The following is a 25894-nucleotide window of genomic DNA, read 5'->3' on the forward strand; positions in this document are numbered from 1 at the left end:
TCAAGGTGTGGAGTGAAGGGAATCCTGACTTCGTTTGGAGAAACCTTGGTGTTGTCTATAAATCAGGATTACCTTCTGGCCTCCGTAATTGCCCGATGGTCCAGCGGTATCTGAGGCAGAATGGCAATAGTTATCTGCCTGAAGCAGATGCTGATTGACAGGCACAAGTGTGTGTGTGTGTGTGTGTGTGTGTGTGTGTGGGATTTAACCAGAGCTATGGCAGCTAACTTTTGGGCAAACCTATGTGAATGATGTGCAAGCGTTTTGGGTTGACCCAAAGCCTTTGAAGGTATTAAATCGCTCATGGCACATTTATTCCTTTCCTAGTGCTCTGCCAGAAACCTCGTGTTCGCACTAGGCAAACAGCAGGAAAAATTCCCAGTTGTGAAGGCAGCTGAGATGCTTGGGTTTTATCACCCGTTCAAAGATACAAGGCTGAAGCTTCTGTGCCAACGGATGACAATCCATGGCAAGGGGTTTCGTGTTTGTTTGGCAGTTTTTGCACTCTTCATGCAGCGCTTGCAATCTATTTAAAATCCTTTCCCCTTGACCAAGTTTGTAAGACCCAAGTGCGCTGTTGCTGCAAACTATTGTCTCTGCAAACTTGGGTCTTCACTATTCTCTGCGGACACAACCCGGGTTTTTTGTTGAACCTCCGCTCCTGGTTGGGGACTCTAGACAGCTATAGATAACAGGCTGATTAAACAGGGTGATATACTACCAGCTGGCAAAAGTCTACAAAAGACTCGGGCCATGAAAAAGCCTGCTCAACGGAAGCCCACGAAGGGGGATCTTCTGGAATGTCGATTTACTGCAGCAAAATTCAGCACGAGTCCGTTGAAGGTGCTTAGATGTTAACCTCAAGTTGCTGAATTCCAAGTTCACAAAACCCATCATGCACCAAAAAAACTGCAATAGTGTGACCGTGGCAGATCACATAACTACTGATTTTTTATTTTTTTATTTTATTTATGTACACAATTTGTATCTTATTGCGAGCAACCCCTGGATCAATCAATTAATCGTATTTCAATCCTGCTGCAATTATAAATAAAATCCTGGTGGCTCACAAAAGATGGCAAAATATACTCACACCGTCATAAATAATGAAACATACAATACAGGCCTTCCCTTCAATCAATTGCTTGGCATCAACACCCCGACACCTTTAGGAAAAGCTTTGTCTTTATCTAGAACAGCGTTTCGATATCTTGGTAACTTTTTAAGATATGTGGACTTCAACTCCCAGAATTCCCCAGCCAGCCAACCAACCAGATCTGTAGCGACTAGCTTCTATAATCCTATCCACTCTTGCTTTACTTTCAGTTGTTGACTGCAGGATGGTAAATTCTGGTGTAAAAGAAGGGCAACTTGCTTAATCACACAGAACTTAATTCATCCCAACCTAGAGACGTTAAGAAAGTTTGTTTTCGTTTAAGGTTATGAGTAAAAATAATTCTAGTCCTGTCCCTGTTTGTGATGATGAAAGTGGAAATTTGGAAGGGCAAAATGCTCTTTTGCGAAGGGAAAACGCACTGGATGATCCATCCATATGCATTCCTCTCTGCCCTCGTCAGAAGCAAACTGACATACATTAGATGTGCACTGCCAATAAACCTCCCGCTGTTCACTCCCTTATGAATACGAGATGCAAGGAAGGCTTTGGACCAAGCCCAACCTCAAAGGAAGCTTCTGAAGACCCCCCTTTGATCCAATGAGTCCTGAAAAAGGGCATTTCACGTCCGTCTGGGAAAGACTGAGCCACAAACCCTGGTATGCTAATTTTAGGAACCAGAAAAATCTATAAAGAGTTGTTAGATAATCAAAGTATGTTTTCTTTCTCATCCTTCATTTAATAGCTGGCCTACACAAATAGACAGGCAACCGAAGGGCAACCAAACGGAAATGGACTTCTAGAGGTTGGCAGCTGGGTCAGCTTCAAGTTATTATTATTGAAAGGCTGAACTGAGCAGGATCTTAAGAGGCTTATTCGAATAGAGAAATAAACCTGTTTAACTTAGCTTTTTCAGACGCCAGATTTGTTGGCAACAAAGGACACGTGCCTATAAACGCAATATTTCCCAATATAACTTGTCTTTGCGTAATGTAGAGAAAAGGACCGTGCTTTTTTTGCTTTTTTCTTTTCTTTTGGCCTAAAAGCCAGTAAGAATTCAGTGCTAGTCCTGAAATCCCGCAACTTCTGCACCCATTTAAAGAAGGAAAGTTAGCCTGCAACTACGATCTGCGGAAAAAGGAGGGGAGCTGTTCAGACGCTACATCTACAAACCATGGGCCATTAAGAAGAACAACAACACCAACAACAAAGAACCGTTTGAAATGCCCGGGGAAAATCATTTACTGCAGGAAGATTGAAGCCATTAATGGGGAATGCAAAGAAACAAGCAAAGACATGACATTTGCTCCCAGCACCTTCAGAGATCACATGACATTTATTGCAAACCAACCCATCCTTAGTAAAGAAAACAGAATTAAATTCTCATTTGGCTCTCTCCGGAGGACCAGCTGAGACGGAAGGCAACATGGTTACGATTTCAGAGGGACCAGTCCCCAACAGGAAGACGGGCTCTCTTGAGACAGGAAGATGGGCTCTCTTGAGACAGGAAGATGGGCTCTCTGAAGGCCACACCTATTCCTAGAGCAGGAGATCTCCCCCGTAGCAGCATCTCAAAGCAAGGCTGAAAGAGAAGAGGGAGGGATACTTTAGGCCTGTCACTATAACTACCCCCAGCAACAGAACTGGACTCCATCATAAATGAGTCACTGAAATTGGTCTCTGGTTGTCAGTTCTTAATTTTTGCACAGCTCCCAGAGACTGACATACTTTATAAAATAAAATAAAAAAGCGAACAAGGCTGGGTTATCAGAGAATCCAAACTTTCATAAAAGGCCAATGCTCTGCCAATTAAGAAGGTTCTGAGCTTAAAAACAAACAAAAAAACGAAAGAAAAACGACAGTTCAATTCAGGCACATTGCACCGGCTATTAACCAAAGTCAAGAATTTTTTGGACAAACAACTCAACAGATATTTGAAAGTCCCAGTTAGCCTGGGGAGGATGGAAGGAAGAAATAAACCAAAATAGTGGGACTCAATCAGGCTGGGAAAAACTGCCCTATAATTCAAATAAACGGGGGGGGGGGGAACCTCATTGTGGAAGTTGATTTAACATGGATCTTTCTCATGTACAAATTCCTAGTCTTTAATCTTTGATGATATAATGGATTTCTTTTTTCCAATAGCTTGCACATCATGGAAAATGACACACTTTGTAGCCTACTGGGATTTATAAAATGTTTACTTTCATCCCCCCGCCCCCCAAAAAAGAGCAATTACAACCTTTATATAGACTTATGATACAACTACATTAGGAATGTGTTTTCATTTCTTGCTAAATGCTGTGAAAAATCCTGTGCCCACTTAAGGGGAAGAAATCCGAAGGAACTCCAAAAACTAGGATCCATGATGATGGATTTGGGACAGGAAGCCTCAAGGGACAGGGCATTATAAATGGCTGAAGGTTTTTTAATGTTGATACTACAAAATATCATCAGTCAGGACTGGAGGGATATATTCATTCATTGGCAATAATTTCAAAAGAAAGGCCCTTATCTAATCAATAACAAAAAACATAAACACTTAAAATACTGCTGACCGTTTACTTCGCTTGCTAAACTGCCAGAGCGAAGAATATCATGAAAGAGAGAGAGGCCAGGATCTCGGTACAGGATCTTGGACATCAAGCAGAACTCTCAGGATCTGATGGGAGTACAGCTCCAAAAACCAGCACGCATCAAACAGAACTGGAGACTGCTATGATCTGAGTGTTTTCAGAGGTCTTCTGGCCAGACAAGGCTGGATTTGATGGATGCTAGTCTTCTCCAGCAACACGGCTCTTGCATTCTTTATTTCCATTTTTAATGAGATGAAGGCCGGACAGTAAAAAAAAGTAAAAAAAAATATAAAAAAAAATCCAAGGGATGACTCATCAGTCAATGGCCCTTGCTTGTCCCTCTGGGTGCTTGGAAATCTCATACATAAAATCTTAGGCAATGCAGGGCTGTGTGAAGCCTTGATCAGTCTCAAGGAGATTCCTCCAAGCTGACCTTCCGATTTAACTACTACGGCAACACCTGCGGCCGGCGTCAACTTCCCTCCGTCCAGTGCGCTCCCACAGAGAGGGCCTCCTTAGGGTGCCGCCGATCAAAGAATGCCGATTGGTGGCCCCCAGGGGGAGAGCGTTCTCTGTGGGCGCGCCAGACCTTTGGAACCGCTTACCGGTTGAGCTCCGGATGGCCCCCGACCTTCACTCCTTCCGGCGCGATCTAAAAACCTTCTTTTTCGAACAAGCTGGCCTGGTCTGATGGGATGGGGTTGGGTTTTTATAAATAGCTCTAATTTTAAGATGTATTAATTATTATGGGCATAATGGTTTAATCGCTTTTAATTTTTGTATTCGGTTTTTTACTATGTATTGCCCTGTTCACCGCCCTGAGTCCCTCGGGAGAAGGGCGGTATACAAATTAAATTATTAAATTAATTAAATTAAATTAACTGTCAAATCAGATGCGTTCAAATTGGTGAGGCGACGGAGACCGCTTTTATACCTGCGCAAAAGGTGCCCCTTCCCCCCCCAAAAAGAATCTAATTTGGAAAACCTGAATTGACACAACTTGGCACTTTTTGAACTGAATGGATCAAACTGACCCACCAGATCGAACCCAGTTGGCCCAAGCTTAAGAGAAAAACAAAAGGGAGCAAGCTGGCATAACAAAATGGTTTAGATGCTGGATTTGGATTGAGACCCAAAATGGAGACCAATTTTGGGCAGATCATTCCTCCACAGCCCAAACTACATCCCAGAGGTGTGGTCTGGGGAATATAATATGTGTATCTTGAGATCAGGAAGACCCCTGCAGTAAATAAGATAAGCTACGTTCTGGCCTATGTGCCTTTTTCCACATGACAACAGATGTGCCTGTTTATGATCACTCAAACACGCTTTACATATTGCTGTATGTTCTCTTCCAGTTTAAACAAGAGCACATTTTAGGGCCTGGTTTTGATCCTGTTTTTAGAAAAAGTCACCACAATGAGTTCATGTTTTGATTCTCTGCGGCATGCAGAGCCAAGAAAATCTGATTTCAGTGCTCAGGGGTTTAATAAATCAAAGCAGATCTGCATCTATTCCCTTTATTTTTGCAGGAAAAAATAAATAAATTCAGGCCTTCGGAAGATTCTGAAACCGGATGGCAAACATGGGGCAAAAAGGCAGGCTAGGAAAGACAAGTGGGCTACACAACGTCAGGGAGAATAAAGCAAGAATCCGGGGACAGTCCTCTTTCCTCTAGGGAGCTGTTACCAAGTGTGAAATTCCCATATTCATCAGTAGAGGCTAGAAACAAGGGCCATTTTCTCAACTGAGCCATTAATCTATTAAATGTGTTAGATTCTTTTAAATTACGGGGACACAGTTAATTGAATATTGATACCAATCCGCCCCAAACATCCGCTCCTTTAATCCTCCTGCAGTTCTTCTTTCCTTACTGATATTTTTTTTTCTCCCCCACGAAGAGGAAACAGCTCTAAGAGTCCTCCTTAAATAGAAGAAAATAAGGGGCCCATTTTGAAGCACATCTGGGATGGGAAATTGAGTCATCTACATTCCCACCCTGGCCAAAATCCTGGATTTTACTAACTCATCTCACTGCAAGTGGACACTGGAAGAAGATGACTTGAAAGGGAACAAAACTTGTCACCTTATAAATCAAAATTTGCATTAGAAGTCAAAACGGTTCTTACATCTGCAAAATTTATGGTTATTTGCACTGACGGCCATTCCAGCATCCTGCATGCAGATGACATTTTATGATGGCTTTGCCGAAAAATGACAATTTCCTTCCGGTTTTCAGCAAAACTGCATCTGTAGCAAACCGTTAGTGCACTTAACGACCACTGCAAAAAAGCTCGTAAAATTGGGTTGTTCGTGTGACTGGCCCGATTTACAAATGTCACGACTTATGGCTGTGGTGGTGGGCAGACTCCATTAGGGCTGTAACTTGAGGACTACCTGCAGTGAGTTCAGGCAACACCAGTCCACTCCACACCCCTTTTTCCCCCCTTACCAAAATTACCCAGGAGCTCAGATCCGCCCGATCTCCTTCAATTTAGCAACCAGATCGTCCACTGTTTCCACTTTGACTCCAGCCTTGCGCTGAGGAGGATCCTCCACGCTCAGAGTCTTCACTCGAGGTGTGAGATCCACACCAAGATCAGATGGCTTCACCGTCTCCATTTTCTTCTTTTTGGCTTTCTGGGAAAGAGGACGGGAACAGGGAACAGTTAAGGTTCGCCTGGTGCGTCAGTTGCGGCCCTATCTGGACCGGGATGCCCTGTGTACGGTCACTCATGCGCTCGTGACCTCTCGTCTGGACTACTGCAATGCTCTTTACATGGGGCTTCCCTTGAAGACCACTCGGAGGCTCCAACTGGTACAGAATGCGGCCGCGAGAGTTGTCTTGGGAGTTTCCCGGTACTCCCATGTTACACCTTTGCTCCGCGAGCTGCATTGGTTACCAGTTGTCTTCCGGGTGAGGTTCAAGGTCTTGATGATGGTCTTTAAGTCCTTACATGGCATGGGTCCGGAATACCTCGGGGACCACCTGCTGCCGGCGTCGACTTCCCTCCGCCCTGTGCGTTCCCACAGAGAGGGCCTCCTCAGGGTGCCTCCGGTCAGAGAATGCCGGCTCCTTCCGGCGTGGGCTAAAGACCCATTTATTTGAACAAGCTGGCCTGGCCTGATGGGGGAACGTTAGGGTTTTAATGGGTTTTATATTGTAGTTGTTTTAATTGGGCAATTATTTAATCCTTTTTTAACGTTTGTATTTCTATTTATATGCCCTGTTCACCGCCCTGAGTCTTCCGGGAGAAGGGCGGTATATAAATTTAATAAATAAAATAAATAAAACCAACCACTGTCTAGCTCTGCCAGAGAATTATTTTTTTCTTCTGGAGTTTTGTGACTGGCTGTTCCTGCTGAATACCAACAGAATGTGGGATGGGGGGGGTCTTGTTGTGACTCAGGGCCAGCCTGTGGGTCCGACAGCCGGCTCCGATGTATCGGAGGACTCAGATGTGGGGGAGGAGGGAAACGAACCGGCTGATGATGATGATTTGGAGGCTTTGCAGAGCCCTCAGCCGGGGACCTCTTCTCAGCTGTGTGAGCCCGAGAGTGCGGAGGATGATGACCCACAGCTGGCCCTGTTCAAGGACGCCCGACGCAGGAGGCAGACGAGCAGGGACAAACAAAGAAAGACTATGGGACTCCTCGGGAGGAGGCACAGGGAGACCACGCCCTGAGCTCTCTATAAAAGAAGTGTTTGGGGAGGGGCTGGTTGCTGAAAGCAACCTTTTCCGCTTGAGAAGACAAGCTCTTGTGTTTTTGTTAACTGCGTAATTAAATCTTGGCAGAAGCCTTTTAGCCTTGGACGCTTTCCACTCTTCTTTTGATTAGGGGTGCGAGAAGAGGGCTGGTTCAGAACAGTTTGCTTTCAGCCACCCACCCCTTAATACTACGATGGAGCAGCTTCTTGCCGAGAATGCCCAGCTCAACCAGCAACTCACCTTGCTGGCCACTCAGGTGGCACAACTGCAGGCTCAGGTACATGCTGCCCCCCCACCCAGGAGGAAATGTCAGATAGCTATGCCGGATAAATTTGCTGGTAATCCAGAACTGTTTCCTGCCTTCCTGGGACAATGCCAGCTTTATATCAGCGTGAGAGCAGCTGATTTCCCCACTGACCGAGATAAGGTGGGATTCGTGTTGAGCCTTCTGTCGGGAGATGCAGCTCGTTGGGGCACGCCTCTGTTGGCACAGCCTAGCCCTTTGTTGGATAACTTTGGGGGGTTTTGTGACCATATGCGCCTCATGTACGAGGACCCGATTAAGGCGCAGACTGCCACCCGACGCCTGAAAGCTTTGAGGCAGGGTCAGCGCCCTCTACAGGCCTATATCAGCGATTTCCGGCTGCTTAGCCAGGATTCCGCCTGGAATGAGGCTGCGCTCGTGGATGCCTTTCAGGATGGCTTGTCAGAGGAGATGTTGGATGAGCTGGCCCGCGTGGACATTCCCTCAGACCTGAATGGGCTGATCCATCTTTGTCTGCGGATCGATGCCCGGCTGCAGCAGCGTAAGAGTCGCCGTGCCACCCCACAGACCCCTGCCGCCCCTGTTGTGCGTGAGCCCCCAGTCCAGAGGGAGGAGCCAATGGAGCTGGGTGCCGCCAGGTCCCGTCTATCGGTGACGGAAATGGACAGACGACGATCGGAGGGGTTGTGTTTTTACTGTGGGGACCCTGGACATTTGGCTGCTTCTTGCCCGAAGAAGCGTCAGCGGGCGTCAGTGACCAAGCCGGCCCCGAGAAAGTCCCCTGCTTTGCTGTCGGGAAACGGCCCGAGCCCGATCTAGACGGTGTGAAAGATCGGGCGACCCACAACGATCACGCCGAGCGACGCCGTTCCGACGGTGCCTGTGAACCTCCACGGCATTTGATTCTGGAGGCACGACTGATCCTTCCTGGCAAGCCAGAGGGGATTCCGGTCCATGCCTTAATTGACTCTGGGGCTACCACTAACTTTATGGATTCGGCCTTTGTGGCCAAATGGGCTGTTCCCCAGTGTCCGGTGGATCCGCCCATGCTTGTGGAGACCATCGATGGTCGAGTGCTCCTGTCCGGGCCTATCACGGCCGCCACGCAACCCGTGTGTATGGCCATCAGTACCCATGTGGAGGCCATTCAGTTTTACGTCACTTCGGATCTGCACTTCCCCGTGGTCTTGGGACTGGCGTGGCTCCGGGCGCATGATCCACAGATCTATTGGTCTCAGAACTTGGTCACCTTCCCAAGTTTGCAGTGCGTGGACCACACCCGCCATATCTGTGCCGGCCAGGTGGAGGGTTCCCCAGGGGTTTCCTTGCCTCCCGAACTGTCCGACTTTGCTGACGTGTTCAGCGAGTCAGAGGCGGACCAATTACCCCCGCACAGGCCCTACGACTGCTCCATTGACCTAGTCCCTGATGCGCCTCTCCCAGTGGGGCGTTTGTACTCCATGTCGGAGCCCGAGTTGGCTGCATTGCGGGACTTCCTGACAAAGAACTTGGCTCGTGGTTTCATCCGGCCCTCGTCCTCGCCAGTGTCTGCGCCCGTGCTCTTCGTCAAAAAGAAGTCGGGCGAGTTACGGCTTTGCTGTGACTACCGGAAACTCAACGCCATCACGGTGCGTAACCGCTACCCGCTGCCCCTCATCCCCGAGCTCTTGGACCGACTCCGGGAGGCTAAGATCTTCACGAAACTGGACCTGCGTGGAGCTTACAACCTCGTCAGGGTTCGGCCGGGTGATGAGTGGAAGACGGCGTTTGGTACTCGCTATGGACATTTCGAGTACACGGTGATGCCGTTTGGCCTGACCAACGCCCCCGCTGTGTTTCAGCATTTTATGAACGACATCTTTCGGGATCTGTTGGACCAGTTTGTTGTGATTTACCTGGACGACATCCTGATTTACTCCCCGTCGCGTGAAGCGCATCATCAGCATCTCCGTCAGGTCCTGCAGCGCCTCCGGAAACATCGGCTGTTTGCCAAGTTGGAGAAGTGCCAGTTCTACCAGGTGACCATTGATTTCTTGGGCCACCGCATTTCTCCTGAGGGCATCACCATGGAACCGAGTAAAGTTGAGTCGTTGCAGAGTTGGCAACCCCCGCGTCGCGTGAAGGATGTTCAGCGACTTCTTGGATTTGCCAACTACTATCGGACATTCATCCCTGGCTTTGCTGCCTTGACAGCCCCCCTCACCCGGCTCCTGCAGAAGAAGACTCGGTTCCAGTGGAACGCCCCCGAACAACAGGCGTTCCAAGCTTTGAAGGACGCCTTCATGAAGGAGCCCATCTTGAAGCATCCTGACCCGCAACGGCCGTTTGTCGTGGAGGCGGACGCCTCCGACATTGCCATTGGGGCCGTGTTGCTCCAGGCAGCGACGCCCAACGGTACCCTTTTCCCTTGCGCGTATCACTCTCGGAAATTGAATCCCTCGGAGCGCAACTATACCATCTGGGAGAAGGAGCTGCTGGCCATCAAGGCGGCGTTCGAGGCTTGGAGGCATCATCTGGAGGGGGCGCGGCATCAAATCGAGGTCCGGACGGACCACAAGAATCTGGAAAGCCTGCAGACCGCTCGGAATTTGAACCAACGCCAGATCCGGTGGTCCCTCTTCTTTGCGAGGTTTGACTTCCGGGTGCGGTACATACCAAGCGGGCACAACCAGAGAGCGGATGCTCTGTCCAGGAAGCCCGAGTACACCCGAGTGGAAGACAAGCTTCCGCCCAGGACCGTGATCCCCGTCGAGTCTTTTGCTGCGGTGCGGGAGCCGGTGGATATACGGGCTCGGATCCGGGAGGCGCAGCAGCAGGAGGCGTGGGTGGCTCAGCGGAAGGAAGAGGTGGGGCCAGATTCGCCTTGGTCGGTCACGGATGGACTCCTGTATTATCGTGACCGGCTCTATGTTCCAGGAGGGCCACTCAGGGGACTCGTCCTCAGCCAATGTCATGATAACCCGGCTGCGGGGCATTTTGGCCTGTTCAAGACTCTGAACCTGGTCTCCCGTACATTCTGGTGGCCCCGAGTCCGACACGATGTCCAGTCTTATGTCACCTCCTGCGTCCCATGCAGGCAGGCCAAGTCAGCGACAGGGGCCCCGCCTGGTTTACTGCAGCCTTTGCCAACGCCCAAGAGACCCTGGGGGGCTGTGTCCATGGACTTTCTGACGGATCTACCCCCATCCTCCGGCTTCACGACAGTGTTTGTGGTGGTGGACATGTTGACCAAGATGGCGCACTTCATCCCCTGTCGCGGCTTACCGTCAGCTCGCGCCACTAGTCGCATGTTCATCCAACAGGTGTTCCGGCTGCACGGCCTTCCCGATAGAGTCGTCTCCGATAGGGGGGCCCAGTTTACAGCCCGCTTCTGGCAGGAGTTGATGCGGGCGTTGGACATTAAGGTTTGCCTCTCGTCCGCGCATCATCCTCAGACCGACGGGGGTACCGAGAAGGTTATCGGCATCTTAGAGCAGTATCTGCGCTGCTACGTTAACCTGCAGCAGGACAATTGGGTGGACTATTTGGCCATAGCCGAGTTTGCCTTTAACAACTCGCAGCACACCTCCACGCAGATGACACCGTTCTTGGCCAACGTGGGTTATCACCCTCGGTTTTTCCCCCTTTCTCCCGTGGACTCACCGGAGCCGGCAGCGAACGAATTCATGGCGGAATTACAGGCGATCCATCGGTTGGTGCGACGGCAGCTGGAGAAGGCCAAGGCCGACTACAAGAGGTTCGCCGATCGGTCGAGAAGGGATACGCCTCCACTATCGGTGGGGGATCGGGTCTGGCTGTCCACCAGGAACCTGCCATCCACTCGGCCGGCGAGGAAGCTGGACCACCGTTACCTTGGACCGTTCCCAGTCGAGGCCGTCATCAACCCGGTCGCCTATCGTTTAACTCTGCCACGTTCCCTGCGCGTGCACCCCGTCTTCCATCGGTCCTTGCTGGTCCCTGAACGACCGGCCTGTCCACTTCGCCAGGCGGAACCTCCACCATCAGGAACTCGTGATGGAGACAGCACCCCCGAGTACGAGGTCGCCAGCATCAGGGATTCCCGCTGGCTGAAAGGTCGCTTCCAGTACCTGATCGAGTGGAAAGGGTACGGGCCGGAGGACTTCACATGGGAAGACGCGACCGCCGTTCATGCCCCTGCGTTGGTGACTGCTTTTCACGAACAGTTCCCATCCCGACCGCATCCGGATCGGCAGACCCGGGGGAAGGGCCCTGCGGTGCGGGATAGTGTTGTGACTCAGGGCCAGCCTGTGGGTCCGACAGCCGGCTCCGATGTATCGGAGGACTCAGATGTGGGGGAGGAGGGAAACGAACCGGCTGATGATGATGATTTGGAGGCTTTGCAGAGCCCTCAGCCGGGGACCTCTTCTCAGCTGTGTGAGCCCGAGAGTGCGGAGGATGATGACCCACAGCTGGCCCTGTTCAAGGACGCCCGACGCAGGAGGCAGACGAGCAGGGACAAACAAAGAAAGACTATGGGACTCCTCGGGAGGAGGCACAGGGAGACCACGCCCTGAGCTCTCTATAAAAGAAGTGTTTGGGGAGGGGCTGGTTGCTGAAAGCAACCTTTTCCGCTTGAGAAGACAAGCTCTTGTGTTTTTGTTAACTGCGTAATTAAATCTTGGCAGAAGCCTTTTAGCCTTGGACGCTTTCCAGACTCTTCTTTTGATTAGGGGTGCGAGAAGAGGGCTGGTTCAGAACAGGTCTTCTGTGTAAACCTGCAGCTCCCCTTTTATTACCTGAGCATTTGCTTTTAACACTTACACATGTCCATACGTAGTCCTTGACTTACAACAGTTCCAAGTTACAACGGCACTGAAAAACGTGACTTAGGTCCCCCTTTTTTTCACAGTTACGAACGCTGCAGCACCCCCAGGGTCACGTGATCAAAATTCAGAGGTTTGGCAACCGGCTCATATTTATGACGGGCTGCAGTGTCCAGGTTCAGGCGATCCCCTTTTGCGACCTTCTGACAAGCGGTGGGGAAACCGGATCCACTTAACCACCGGGTGGCTAACTTACGAACTGCAGTGATTCGCTTAACGAACTGTGGCAAGGAAGATCGCAAAATGGGGGGCAAAACTGACCAGACAAGTGTTTTGCTCACTGAACGATAGAAATGTTGGGCTCAATCGTGGTCGTAAGTCAAGGACTACCTAGATAGCCTCAAGCAACTGACTGCCTGCCTGCTCCGCAAACAAGTGATGCACGTCGTTCAGGGTAGAAAGCATTGCGAAAGGGAAGGCGAGGGCAAATTAAATCCAAAGGTTGTTTCACTTATATTTAAGGGTAAAATTAAATTGTTAAACATTAAGGATATCAATATTGACTGCAGGGGCTACAGTTCTCCTTTGGGCCCCTATTCTACGTTTCCTTCCAGTGCTATCAGGGGGACCTGGAAGTCACTATCACAATATTCTAGGAGCTTCCCAGAGACCCCAAGTTCCCCATTTCCCTGCTCCAGAGCTACGGAGCTCCCAAATGATGTCCAGGGGGGCACTTCTCTTAACCTTAAAGCCGCACACCAGCCGAGATGGTTTGCTGGTGCAGGGAAGCATCAGCTGAGTAAGGAAGAGGTGTCCAGATCCTACCATGATGTTGGGCAGAGTCGCGTAACGAGGCTCATTCAGTCGCAGATCGGCAGTCACCACGGCGGGCAGCTTCAGGCGGATCGTCTCGAGACCCCCGTCAACTTCCCGCTCAACCTTCAGCCAGTCCCCGTCCACGCTCACTTCTGAAGCAAACGTTCCCTGACAAAAAAATAAAGAGGTGTGTCACTAAAAGCAGGGAAAGTGTGATTTGTCCCAAATGGAAACTCCTTAAACTGGTGCTATGTAAGTTGATCGGGGTGTGTGTGTGTGTGTGTGTGTGTGTGTGTGCGTGCGCGCATATGTTCATTGCATACGCCTCAACATGTTTAGCAGCCTTTTCGAATTGACCCAATTTAAGAAAACATAAGTGGGGATTAAGTGACAATATCCATCTGCCTACACCAGGGGTAGGCAAGCTCGGCTCTTTTATGACTCATGGACTTCAACTCCCAGAATTCCTGAGTCAGCTGACTCAGGAATTCTGGGAGTTGAAGTCCATGAGTCATAAAAGAGCCGAGGTTGCCTATCCCTGGCCTACACATAACTGAGCTTTACTTCAATGCCATCTTCAAAACACCAGCTAGGCAAATTAAGTTCTGACGACACGATGCATCCCTGAGTTAAAATACCCTATAAAGCTGAGTCCGCCAGGTTGTGCGATGAGGCTGCAAGGACTCCAAGGGAAGGCACCCTGGCCATAGCCAAAGCACCCAGTGAATCATACCAAGGCCCGCGCGCTTCACCTGCCCCTGAATCCACTGTCAAGGAGGCAGGGATTGCCGTGACCGTCCCTCTGGAAATGGGATCATGGTCCAAGCATTAAATTTGAACAGGACACTAACAAGTTTTGTCTGCCCGTTGACTAGACCGCAAATCCAGCCACATAGAAAACAAGAGCCTCCATGAAGGATTATCCCGTTGGCAAGATGAAGAGAAGAAAAAAAAAATGACCAATGGACTAAACTGCCTTTAAAATGAGGCACTGAGATTTCTATTCCAAACCAACGGGCAAAAGAAAAGGAGTTGTAGTCTTTTGAGTTGCAGGAAGCAGGAGAGAGACATTTTTATTTAAATCAATCCGTGCAAACAATTAGGCATTGAATGCACAAACAAAAGGGAAATGCTGTCTTTTAAGGACCCTGTTCTCTGTGTAAGCCCAATATTTTCGAGAACAATTCCTGCTTTTCCACAGCAACTTTCTTAGAACTACAGTGGTCGGCTGACAGCTACAAGACAATTTGTCCTAGGACATCAAAGTAACAAACTACCATTCAACTCTCCATCTGACGGGTTTCATTCACTGAAGCAAAGGAAATAATTATGTGCCTTTAAGCACCCGGACACAAATTGAGAGGCTTCTAATTTACCTGAGGCCAGTCCAGAAATGCTGCCGTCATCTGCCCTGTCTGGTTACAGTCATCATCAATGGCCTTAGGTGGAGAGGGGGGGGGGGGGAAAGGGGAGAGAGAGAGAGAGAGAGAGAGAGAAAGAGAGAGGAAAGGTCACAGGAAGCATTGCTGGTTTTACAGGTTAATATTTTCCCCAATAATGGCAAGGAAATGTGTACTACAAAGGGCGCTGTTATGTGGAGGCTATTGGTTTCACTGAAAAACCTGGCTTGGGAAGGTTGACTCAAGATCACAAGAATGCGTATGTACACAAATAAACACACCCTTCCAATTCAAGGTAGGGATGGTTTGACTTTGCTACCTTCATATCGCCCTTTCCTTCTGCGAAAAGTAAACAACTGCAACATTAAACAAACTCAGAGATGCTTATGTTCAGTAACAGCCAGGGCAAAACCAGGTTCTCAATTTTTCAGGGCCAGAAAAGCAGCTTCAGCTAGTAAGAGGGAAAAAAAAAATATTGCACCATAATTTTGCCATTCCTTTCTCAAATCCTGAATGGCTCTTAGCAGAGCTTTCCAGCTATGGGGGGGGGGGGCGGCATACGCTTGTCGGATCAGCTCCACTCCTGTATATTTTCTTGGAAAGCTTTCCGTTTTGCAAGGCTCAGCTCTGCCTTTTTTGGCCTCAGGCCTGGGGTGGGCCTGGCCCTTTTTGGCATCGGCCTCTCCTTGTTTGCCTTCTGTCCCGGTTGAGTAATGGAACCCGTTTCCTTGGCCGTGCTTGTTTTATCAGATTGGAAATGCACACAGACCCTCCTCTGTTGCTATCCAGAGTAAGCTTCTGCTCTTTTACAATCTATGAAATGCCAACCGGTTGGGTACAGCTAGTCCTTGAGTTACGACCAATCACTTAGCAACTGTTTGAAATTCCACCAGACCTACTTGGGAGTGGGGGAGGGGGGAATACTTATAATTGAAATTTGAAGTTCCAACAGCCCTGCATTTATGCCCGTTTTGCAGCATTCTGCAGTCAGGTGGCCAGGTTTTACAACGGTTTTGCCCAAAACCAGCATTTGCTTTTGTGAGCTACTGGATTGCTTGATGTCTGTGGAGCTGTTTAATGGCCACTAAAAAAAAAAAAAGAAAGGTTGTAAAATTGACTCATTGACTCATTTTATGACCGAATGACGACTATAATGGCATGGGCCTGGATTATCTTAGGGAGCACCTGCTGCCAGCATCAACTTCCCATCGTCCTGTGCGCTCCCATAGGGAGGGCCTCCTTAGGGTGCCGCCGGTTAGGGAGTGCTGGCGGGTGATCCCCAGAGGGAGGGTGTTCTCTGTGGGCGCGCCTGCCCTTTGGAATGATCTGCCTGTGGAACTCCGGACCGCCCCCGACCTTCGTTCGTTTCGCCGGGACCTGAAAACCTGGTTCTTTGATCTATCTGGCCTGGACTGAGGGGTTTTAAGTTTTTAAACTTTGTTTTAATTTGTTGGGCTATTAATTAATTTAATTCATTTTAATTCTATTTTAACTTTTATATTCTTTTAACTTTTGCCCTGTACACCGCCCTGAGTCCTTCGGGAATAGGGCGGTATATGAAACTAATTAAATAAATAAATAAATAAATAATGGACAGGTCCCATTATGGTCGTAACTTGAAGGGCTACCTATATTTTGGCATTCTGTCTTCTCAAAAAAAAAAAATGTTACGGTCTAGAAACTTATCCTCGGGTGGAGATTGCCCAAGATGCAGAATGCCATTTATTTCCGCCTGGAATATTTATCTGTGCCCAACGCAGCCCTACCCGTCCTTTTCTCTCACCTGCTTCCCTAGCAGCAGCAGATTGACACCTTCCTTCTTGGCAAGCGCTGCCAGGATTTTTGAAACCTGGAAGGGGGTGAGGCTCTCGTAGTCCTTTGCAGGAATCTCCACATGGACCCCCCGGTCAGCTCCCATAGCGAGGGCCGTGCGGATCGTCTCCTGCAGAGGCAACCAAGCATTGAAAAAGCAGGCCTCCAAATGCAGCTGCTTTCCCGGCGTTTCTAAAACTCTGGTTTTGTTCTAGACTTGGCATCTAACCTAGAGTGCCCTCTGTTTTGAAGCACTTAGTAGCCAGTGCCTAATGAGGGTTTGGCAGTTGGACACTGTGGGTGCCCCAACACTGGAGGCTTTTAAGAAGAGACTGCACAGCCGTCGATCAGAAACAGCATACCGGTCTCCCGCGAGAGCAGGGGCTTGGAGTAGATGACCTCCAAGGACCCTTCCAACTCTTGTTACTGTTACAGTTTTCATAACTTCGCCCTCATCAAAAAATAGGATAGGATGCTTTTATTGCAGCTGATTTTGGATAGCCAGAGAAAGGTAGGTTGACGACAGTTAATCATCACACTGTAGCAGCACTGAGCTCTTTAAGATGAGGAATGCATTAAATCACGAGTTTTGCAAACTTGGCAATTTTAAGACGTGTAAATTTCAATCCCAGAATTCCCCAGCCAGCAGAATTTCCTCAGCAAATCGTGAGCTGGCGAATTCTGGGAGTTGAAGTCCAACCATCTCCAAAGTGCCAAGTTTGGAAAAAAAAAAACAAAAAAACAAAACACTGTTTGAAACCCAATTATGTAAAGCGGATAGCTACCAAGGGCCCTGGGGATTCCAGAGTTGAGCTGCCTCATATCCGTGTTAACAGGAATACCGGGAATGCAAGGCAACCTATATGGAACTATCTTATTTCACCTTCACAACCCTCCTTGCAGGCAGCCCAGGCTGAAAATACAACTGTCCAATGAATATCACGGTTAAACTGGAATTCAGATCTCTCGTGTTCCTATTGAACACTGGGCTTGCTTGCAAGCTGCCTTATTAGGATGAGAAACAACACCAAGCCTCTTTCTATTGTTACTCAGCACATCCTTTGAAAATCTGCCTGCCCATCTTCTGCTCCAAAACTGCAATTCCACTGTGGTAGGTAACATTTCAACAAAATGAGGGGAGAGAGTGTCAGAAAAACGTACAGCGGGAACCTGTGAATGTTCACTCTGGAGAACAGCCCCCTCGTTTCGCCCAAGGTGCAAAAGCATTTATAAGATAAGCCGCCACCACACTGGTCCCCATTCACAAATCAGATCTATTCACTTCACTAGCAGCAGAGGTAGCTAACATAAAAGAAACAATGCTATTCTAAAGACGCTTCAAAGCCAAGGCTGAGATTTAAGGTGGGCGTGTGTCTCCCACCAGCACACCTCTTCCCCGTATCTTGTCATTTGGTGGAAATGTTGCCCGTGTGGAATATTTATCATACGCTGAGCTGAAAGACAATTGATGAGATGTTTTAATGATGTACGAGGCTAGCATGAATGAACCAGAGATTGCTTTTCCAGCGTGCTTGATAGCAACCGTTAGGACGTCTATAGGGGGAAGGGGAGGCCTCCCCACTGGGAACACAGCCAAGGTGCAAGACCCCTCTGTATCAGATGCACAGAAGCTGCTGAGCTAGCAGATGTAAAGGCAACCCGGTGCCAGGCAGACCCTTATACTACTAGAGAAAATAACCAGTAGCAGAAGGGGAAGGCAGCCTTGGAGATACCCCTCCCCCCCAAAAAAAAAATCTCTGAGGCTAAGGAATATCAGCAGCAGACCGAATGCTTGAGGAAGGGCAAAGCAGCCAAAAATAAATAAATTAATAAAGACTATAAGAGCAACCCAGCAAGTGAAGGTCATGAGGAAGTGGGAGCAGCAGTGCAGAAAATAACCAATGACGGCGGAGCTGTCAGGAAGCCTCATTGACAGAAAATAGAATAGAGGGAGGTCTGGGGAGGGGAGAAAGGAGGCAGGGATGAATCAGGTACTGGCATAAGCTGAAGTTGAAAACACCAGAGACACAGTATCAAAACCAAAAAAAAAAACCTCTTGGGATCTCGGGAAAAGAGCAGGAAGTGATCCATTTTTGGCATCACAGTGGAGTCCAGTAATGCTACTGGAGGGCAATGGCGGGAGCACCAACTTTGCAGACTACACCTTTTTTTTAAAAAAGATTTTTTTAAAAAAAAAATATACGACTCAAGGCAGAGAACATACCTAACACTCACTGCTCCCCACCCCGGCCCCCACAATCACCCTGTGAGGTGAATTGGGCTGAGAGTGAGTGACTAGCTAGCTTTCATGGCTAAGGCGGGATTAGAACTCCCGATTTCTTGGTTTCTAGTTTGACGCTTTTAACCACCAGACTAAGCTGGCATTTGGCATAACCCTAGAAAAGAAGGGAGCAGAACTGATGTTCCTTCACTCTACTGCCTGCTGGAAGAATTTCAGCAGAGGGAAATAAGCTTTCATCAAATTACTATAAAAAAAGCAAGGAAGAATGTTCACTGTATAAACATAAAGATAACCTTTATTGTCATTTTTTTTTTACCGTGGGCACAACGGCACAGATCAAAAATGAAATTTAGCTGCCCGCTCTCAAAGTGAAACACATACACGACACACACCTAACCATACTATATACAACATATGCACAGACCCACACCCCTACATTACATAAGAAATAAATATTAAATACTGTTAATACTGAAATGCAGTATTAAATTTGCAAGTGCAAGTCTGTCTAAGACATAATTCACTCCGGGAGCTGTTTCCTATCCTTTGAACCACCAATTGGTATCAACTTCACCCTCATGCAACTATTTTACAATTGGTTCTGGCTTGTAGATATCATGATTATTGCTATTTCCCCCCCCCCAAAAAAAAATCCTCTGTTTGCTTGCCTCGGATCTGTTGTAAGGCACAAACATATTCCAATCAGAATCCCTTCCAAAGCTTACGGCCTTGTGTGTGTGCTTCAGACCAGGAAGCCCCACTAAATGCAGATGAAAACTCAGTCCAAATCTCAACTGTTCTATCCACGCCACCTTGAACAAGCTTGAAGTTACGCTTGCCCACTGCTTTGGTTGTTGTTTCTGTATCTGAAGAGAAACAAATATGTCACTGATGCCTCCTACACCAGGGTTTTCCAACCTTGGCAATGTTTAGACGGCTGGACTTCATCTCCCAGAATTCCCCAGCCAGCATTGCTGGCTGGGGAATTCTGGGAGTTGAAGTCCAGTTGTCTTAACATTGCCAAGGTTGGGAAACTCTGTCCTACACAATGCACAAAAGTACATCAGCAAAGTTTGCTCATGTGCAGCTGGTGCCCCCTAGTGGCCACCAGCCCCTTTTGAGAGGCTAAGCCAGGGGTAGGCAACCTGGCCTCTTTTATGACTCGTGGACTTCAACTCCCAGAATTCCTGAGCCAGCATGGCTCAACTTTGGAAACCTCTCCCTTTCCCCTCAGCATGGCTGGCTCAGGAATTCTGGGAGTTGAAGTCCACGAGTCATAAAAGAGGCAAGGTGGCCTAGCCCTGGGCTAAGCCAACCCCATCCTTTCTTCCTCCGTGCTCAGCTAGGGAAAGCCACTCCTTCACTACATTCTCTTGGCTCCATCCAGTCAAAAATTTTGCAATGAAAGGAAAGAATCCCAGCTCCAGTTTCTGACAGAAAAGAGTGAAATGCACGGGAAAGGAGGAGGAGGTTTGGTGTATGTGGTGAAGGTACCAGACTAGAAACCAGGAGAGTGGGAATTCTAGTCCCACCTTAAGCACGAAAAAAAATGGCTGGGTGACTTTGGGTCAGCCTCTCTCAGCCCAACTCACCAAACGGGCTTGATGTTGGGGGGAAAATAGGGGGAGGATAAAGTATTAAGTATGCCTTGCACTTTTAGTTTAGTTTAGTTTAAGTAATAAAACTGGGGTAAAAATGTAGTAAGTAAAGAAGTGATAATAACTCCCAATATCAGAAAGGTTTGATAAAGTAAACTAAGCCCAGCCCTCTGATATGATTTTGATTTCACAGAATTAGAAAGTTGAAGGTGCTCCAAACCATCAAGTTCAACTGCCTGCTAGTACAGGACTCCAGACTACTGCAAATGGCATTAAAATATGGTTATTTGAACACATCCAGTGAAAGTTGCTTTACCCCCTTGCTTGGTTTGTCAGAACTGAATCAGTCAGTCAATTGATCGATCAGAATAGAGCTTGAAGGGACCTTGGAGGTCTTCTAATCCAGCCCCCTGCTCCAGCAGGAGACCCTATATTATTTCAGATACGTAGCTGCCCAGTCTTTTTTAAAAAACCTCCAGTGATGAAACACCTACAACTTCTGAAGGCAAGCTGTTCCACTGGTTAACTGTTCTCACTGTTAGGAAGTTCCTCCTTAACTCCAGATTGCTTCTCTCCTTGATTAGATAATAATAATAATAATAATAATAATAATAATAATAATAATAATAATAATAATAATAATAATAATAATAATAATAATAATAATAATAAGAAGAAGAAGAAGGAGAAGGAGAAGGAGAAGGAGAAGGAGAAGGAGAAGGAGAAGGAGAAGGAGAAGGAGAAGGAGAAGGAGAAGGAGAAGAAGAAGAAGAAGAAGAAGAAGAAGAAGAAGAAGAAGAAGAAGAAGAAGAAGAAGAAGAAGAAGAAGAAGAAGAAGAAGAAGTTGGAAGGTACCTTGGAGGTCATCTAGTCTAACCCCCTGCTCAGGCAGGAAACCCTATACCATTTCAGACAAATGGCTGTCCAGTCTCTTCTTAAAAACTTCCAGTGTTGGAGCATTCCCAGGTTCTGGAGGCAGGTTGTTCCACTGGTTAATTGTTCTCACTGTCAGGAAGTTTCTCCTTAGTTCTAGGTTGCTTCTCTCCTTGACTAGTTTCCATCCGTTGCTTCTTGTCCTGCCTTCAGGTGCTTTGGAGAATAGCTTGGCTCCCTCTTCTTTGCGGCAGCCCCTTCAAATACTGGAATACTGGTATCATGTCACCCCTAGTCCTTCTTTTTTTCTAGACCGGTCACACCCGATTTCTGCAACCATTCTTCACATTTTGGTCTCCAGGCCCTTAGTCATCTTAGTTGCTCTTCTCTGCACTTTTCCCAAAGTCTCAACATCTTTTTTCTAATGTGGCGACCAAAACTGGATGCAGTATTCCAGGTGTAGTCTTACTAAGGTTTTCTAAAACGGTACTAATACTTCACATGGTTTTGATTCTGTGCCTCCTCTTTATACGACCAAGGATTGTATTAGCCTTTTTGGCTGCTGCAGCAGACTACTGCTTTCTAGATCTGTTATTCTGTACCCTGAGCTCTACAACAGTAGATAATAGACTGGGTAATCGAGGAGTAATAAAGCACCACTTCTTAGGCTAAACATAAAGAGTCCTCCAGAGGCCTAGTTTCCAATACTCTGATCAACCTCATTGTCCTTCTCTGCACCTCTTTCATTTTCCTGAATGGTTCTTAAAAAGTCTGATGCCCAGAAACAAGAATGGTACAGGATGGTTTTCTACTATTTGAATTAGGCCTATTTTGCTCTCTGGAATCTAAACTTAAGGGTTTGGGAATTTTTATTGCTGCACTCTAACTTGTGTTTGCCTTTCTGGGTTTACATCACACTGCTGACTCATAGTCAGATTGTCATGATTCCAAGTCACATAGAGTGTTGCTGCTGAGTCATGCGTTCCCTAGCAGATTCCTATGCATTTGATTTTAAGTTCCTAATTTCAATCTGCTGTTTTTAGCCTAGTTCTTGAAACTATTTATACATGCTTGATCATTAACACGCCAAGTACTTTATCCTGTACAATTCCTTCTTGATCTGAAATACAGCAGTGTAAGGGACCCCGAGAAAACAAACGTCTTACAAAAAAGATTTGTGGAAAATGGATTTATATCCACCCATCTTGCTAAGAAGCCATCTTGCCCAAATGAAGCAGGAGCCCCCAAATATTTATCCGAATCATGTGACACTGAAATGCTTTGCTCTCTTCTCCCCCAGAAATAAACTACAATTTTGCAAAATGCAATAACAAACAAATGTCTGAATAAAGATGGCTTCCAAACCTCTGATTATCGACCCCAACATTTATAGGGTAAGTTCTTTTAATGTATAGGATTATCAGAATTTTAATTCCGCCCCCCAATACTATGCAAGTAAATACTGATGGGCAATACTGAAAATTACCTAGTGCAATTTCAGAGCATGACAATTAGTTTTTAGATATTATTAAAGTGATGGGCTGAGGCCCAACTTGGTACTGAACTACAACATTCATATTTTTCATACTGGCAAAACAGACCAAATTACTCTTTAAGAACCCCAGATCGGTATTTGTTTCCTTCTGCTTCTCAAAGGAAAGCATTCTTACCTGGCACTGTTGGGGGCCACAGCTTACAGCAATGATCTCCGAGACAAGTTTTTTCTCCTTGAGACGCACAGCCTCCTCTACAGCGATCTCACAGAAGGGGTTCATTGAGTGCTTGACCCCATCGGTCACCACCCCCGAATTGTCTGGTTTTACCCGTACCTGCAAAGGAGGCAATCTATTAGGGAAGTATGTCAGGGAAACACAAAAGCAGGGGACATTTTGAGAATATTTCCAGTTCTTTAGGGCAGTGTTTCTCAACCTCAGTAGCTTTAAGACGTCTGGATTTAAGACTTCCTGAATCCCCCCTGGCTGGCTAGGGAAATTTGGGAGTTCAGTTGAGTTCCATAAATCTTAAAGCTGCTGAGGCTGACAAACTCTGCTTTAGGAGGATGAGATTTGGAACTAAATGCAGCTTTGTCTGGTCCAAGGAAGTCAATCCACACAATTTTACCAGCTGAAAAGCCAACTAATCAGCAGTTTCATTTCACCGGATCTCAGACCGTCTAAGCATGCACAATGCATAGCACCTTGAAGATTTCAGTTAAATCAGTGTTGTCAAACTCACAACGTCACCCGATGTGTTGCGATGTATCGCGACTTTTTTTCCATTGCCAGCAATGGTGTGGGTGTGGTTTCGGCACAACGCATCTGGTCCACGGGCTGGAAGTTTGACACCCCTGAGTTAAATTAACCGGGAACAAATTTCTTAGGCAAGACTTTTTTCCCCCCCATCTGTGTCATGTGTCAATTTGCAAGAAACACACAGTTCTGCTGTACAAAACCTCAGAGCTGATTCATCTAATTACATTGTTCTAATTTACTATGCCAAAGCTGTCAACTTTCTAAAGAGATACAGAATGATACATTTTACACTAGGGGGAATAAAATATCTTTTGAAAAAACAGCAACACAAAAGGTAGACGGGTAAAACTGGAATTAACATTAAAACTTATCTGCAGCCATTCTTTAAATTAGGCATTCAGTTCGGATTATCCTTGAGCAGGCGTGAAAACTAAATTACACTTAGATGCACACAAAATACCTTGCCTGCCAACACAGCCCATCTTCTCCTTCTCCTTATCTACCGTGCAGTGATACAACAGCCGTAAGCAAGACCCACAATGTGTAAGTATGAGATGTGGCACATTAAAAAAAACCCAACCCCCCCCAAGATTAGTCACAAAAGTGTAACAGTTACAGAGGACTACCACCAGATGCTTAAATTCAAATTCATTCTCAGGCCTCTGGGTAACTTTGAGCCCCTTGCTACATTTAACAACGATCTACCCCACAGTGGACGTTGCGGCAGGCAGCATCTGCAACCCAGAATATACCCTTATGGTGCTGGATTGAGACAATCGTGAAGCTCACCTGGTGATTCAAGGCCAATCACCCCAACCTATTCCGCAGAAGAGTTTTGCGGTGGGGACACAAATAGGAGCAGAGTATATACAGGCAGTCCTCGACTTACGGCCACAATTGAGCCCGAAGTTTCTGTTGTTAAGTGGGACATTTGTTAAGTGAGTTTTGCCCTATTTTAACAGCCTTTCTTACCTCAGTTGTTAAGTGAATCACTGCAGATGATTAAGTTAGCAACCCGGTTGTTAAAAGTGATCTGGTTTCCCCACTGACTTTGCTGGTCAGAAGGTCGCAAAAGGGGGATCACGTGACCGTGGGACACAGCAACGGTTGTAATTATGAACCAGTTGCCAAACATCTGAATTTTGATCCTATGATCACAGGAAGGGTGCAAAGGTCGTAACTGTGAAAAATGGTCACTTTTTTCAGTGCCGCTGTAAGTTTGGACGGTCACTAAACGAGCTGTTGTAAGCCGAGGACTACCTGTATTCAAGAGGGGAGAGCAAGGTATAAAAGCAAGAATCCCTTCTCACTCTTCATCAGGTCAGCAGGAAATCAAAAGCTCTGCAAGAGACTAGATCTTCCCTCTAAAAAAAAAATAATCTCCCCAAACACTATTTTCTGAGGCCTTCCGCCCAATCTGCAGTTAGAACTACAGATCCCATGATTCCTAGCGAGCAGAGGGAAGAGGAATTCTGAGAGTCCCTAACAAGAGACGTCATCACGGTCAGGGCGGCTAGTCAGGTGACGGATGGTGACCACCAGGAGATCTCACGCCTGTAGACGACCCTGAGAAGACCGGAGCAAACCGGTTCCTGCCCAGGAAGCAACCCGGAACAGGGCTGGGCAGGAGGGAGATTTTATACCGCCTGTGAAGGCCCGAAAACCCCGGCAGCGCGCACCTTAACGGCATAGTCAATGACCCGCTTCACTCCCACCATTGCCCTCAGCCCGGCCGCCGCCATCTTCCCACGCTTGCAGTCAGCGGGTCCGCCCACTGCTGCGCGCGCATCTCTCTCTCTCTCTCTCTCTCTCTCTCTCTTTCCGCCCCCTCTATCGCCTCAGCCAATCCGAGGAAGCGGGTCGATATTCAGCTCCCTCAAGTAGCATATTGGATTGGTCTCCAGCTTCAACTTAATGGGAGGGAAAATAGGAGAGACAACGCCAAGGGAATGATTGACGTAAGGATCAAGCCAACCGTCTTCGTTGTGTGGCGCAGGGCGGGAGAAAAGGACGCTAATCACCCTCTGGCCAATCATTCTCCGCTCCGGTAGAGGGCAGCCAATAGAAAGTCCGGCTTCCCCCCCCCCCCCCGGCTTCTTGAGGTGAAGGAGACTTTGCCCCACAGAATATGGGCGAAAGGGCGGGAAGCCTGTTGGGTTTTTCGCGCGGCGGGTTGGTGGCAAGCCCGCTTCGTATCGGCGTGCATTTTTGGCACGGGCGGCCTCCTTTGTAAGCAGTCGAGTCTCACTGACACTCTGGAGCCTCTTAACCCGCGTCAGCTAAAGCACGTTTGAATCCGCAATCAAGCCTTACCCGGATGCCTCTTACGTGATGGGAAAGAAACGACATTTGTGCTTCGTTCAACCCTCTTAGTTTTCCACAGGCAGAAATAAAAATACAAACCGGGGAATTTCAGAAAATGTTGTTTACTGGGAGAGCTGCAGAGCCCCCT

At 47.6% G+C, this 25894-nt stretch overlaps 1 protein-coding gene across 5 annotated transcripts; it reads right to left on the bottom strand.

Moving 5' to 3' along the window:
- Positions 1 to 2427: 2427 nt before the first annotated feature.
- Positions 2428 to 25217, bottom strand: ETFB (electron transfer flavoprotein subunit beta). 5 transcript variants are annotated; one of them, XR_014027406.1, is made up of 8 exons: positions 25122 to 25216; positions 22861 to 23019; positions 16449 to 16607; positions 14642 to 14704; positions 13275 to 13433; positions 6152 to 6330; positions 3673 to 3920; positions 2428 to 2696 (listed from the first exon to the last, which is right to left on the bottom strand). XR_014027406.1 is itself a non-coding variant. In XM_081335227.1 (8 exons), the coding sequence occupies exons 3-7, from the start codon at positions 22963 to 22965 to the stop codon at positions 6160 to 6162; spliced, it is 657 nt and encodes a 218-aa protein (XP_081191353.1). In that variant the 5' UTR covers positions 22966 to 23019; positions 24415 to 24702; positions 25122 to 25217; the 3' UTR covers positions 2428 to 2696; positions 6143 to 6159. The 5 variants fall into 5 exon arrangements, 3 of the variants coding, with proteins under 3 accessions (XP_081191353.1, XP_081191352.1, XP_081191351.1); XR_014027407.1 differs by having other exon boundaries at positions 6143 to 6330; XM_081335227.1 differs by lacking the exon at positions 3673 to 3920 and adding an exon at positions 24415 to 24702 and having other exon boundaries at positions 6143 to 6330; positions 25122 to 25217.
- Between the last annotated feature and the right edge of the window lie 677 nt (positions 25218 to 25894).

This window comes from Vipera berus (assembly GCF_964194415.1).
Source record: "Vipera berus genome assembly, chromosome: 9".
Lineage (NCBI taxonomy): Eukaryota > Metazoa > Chordata > Lepidosauria > Squamata > Viperidae > Vipera > Vipera berus.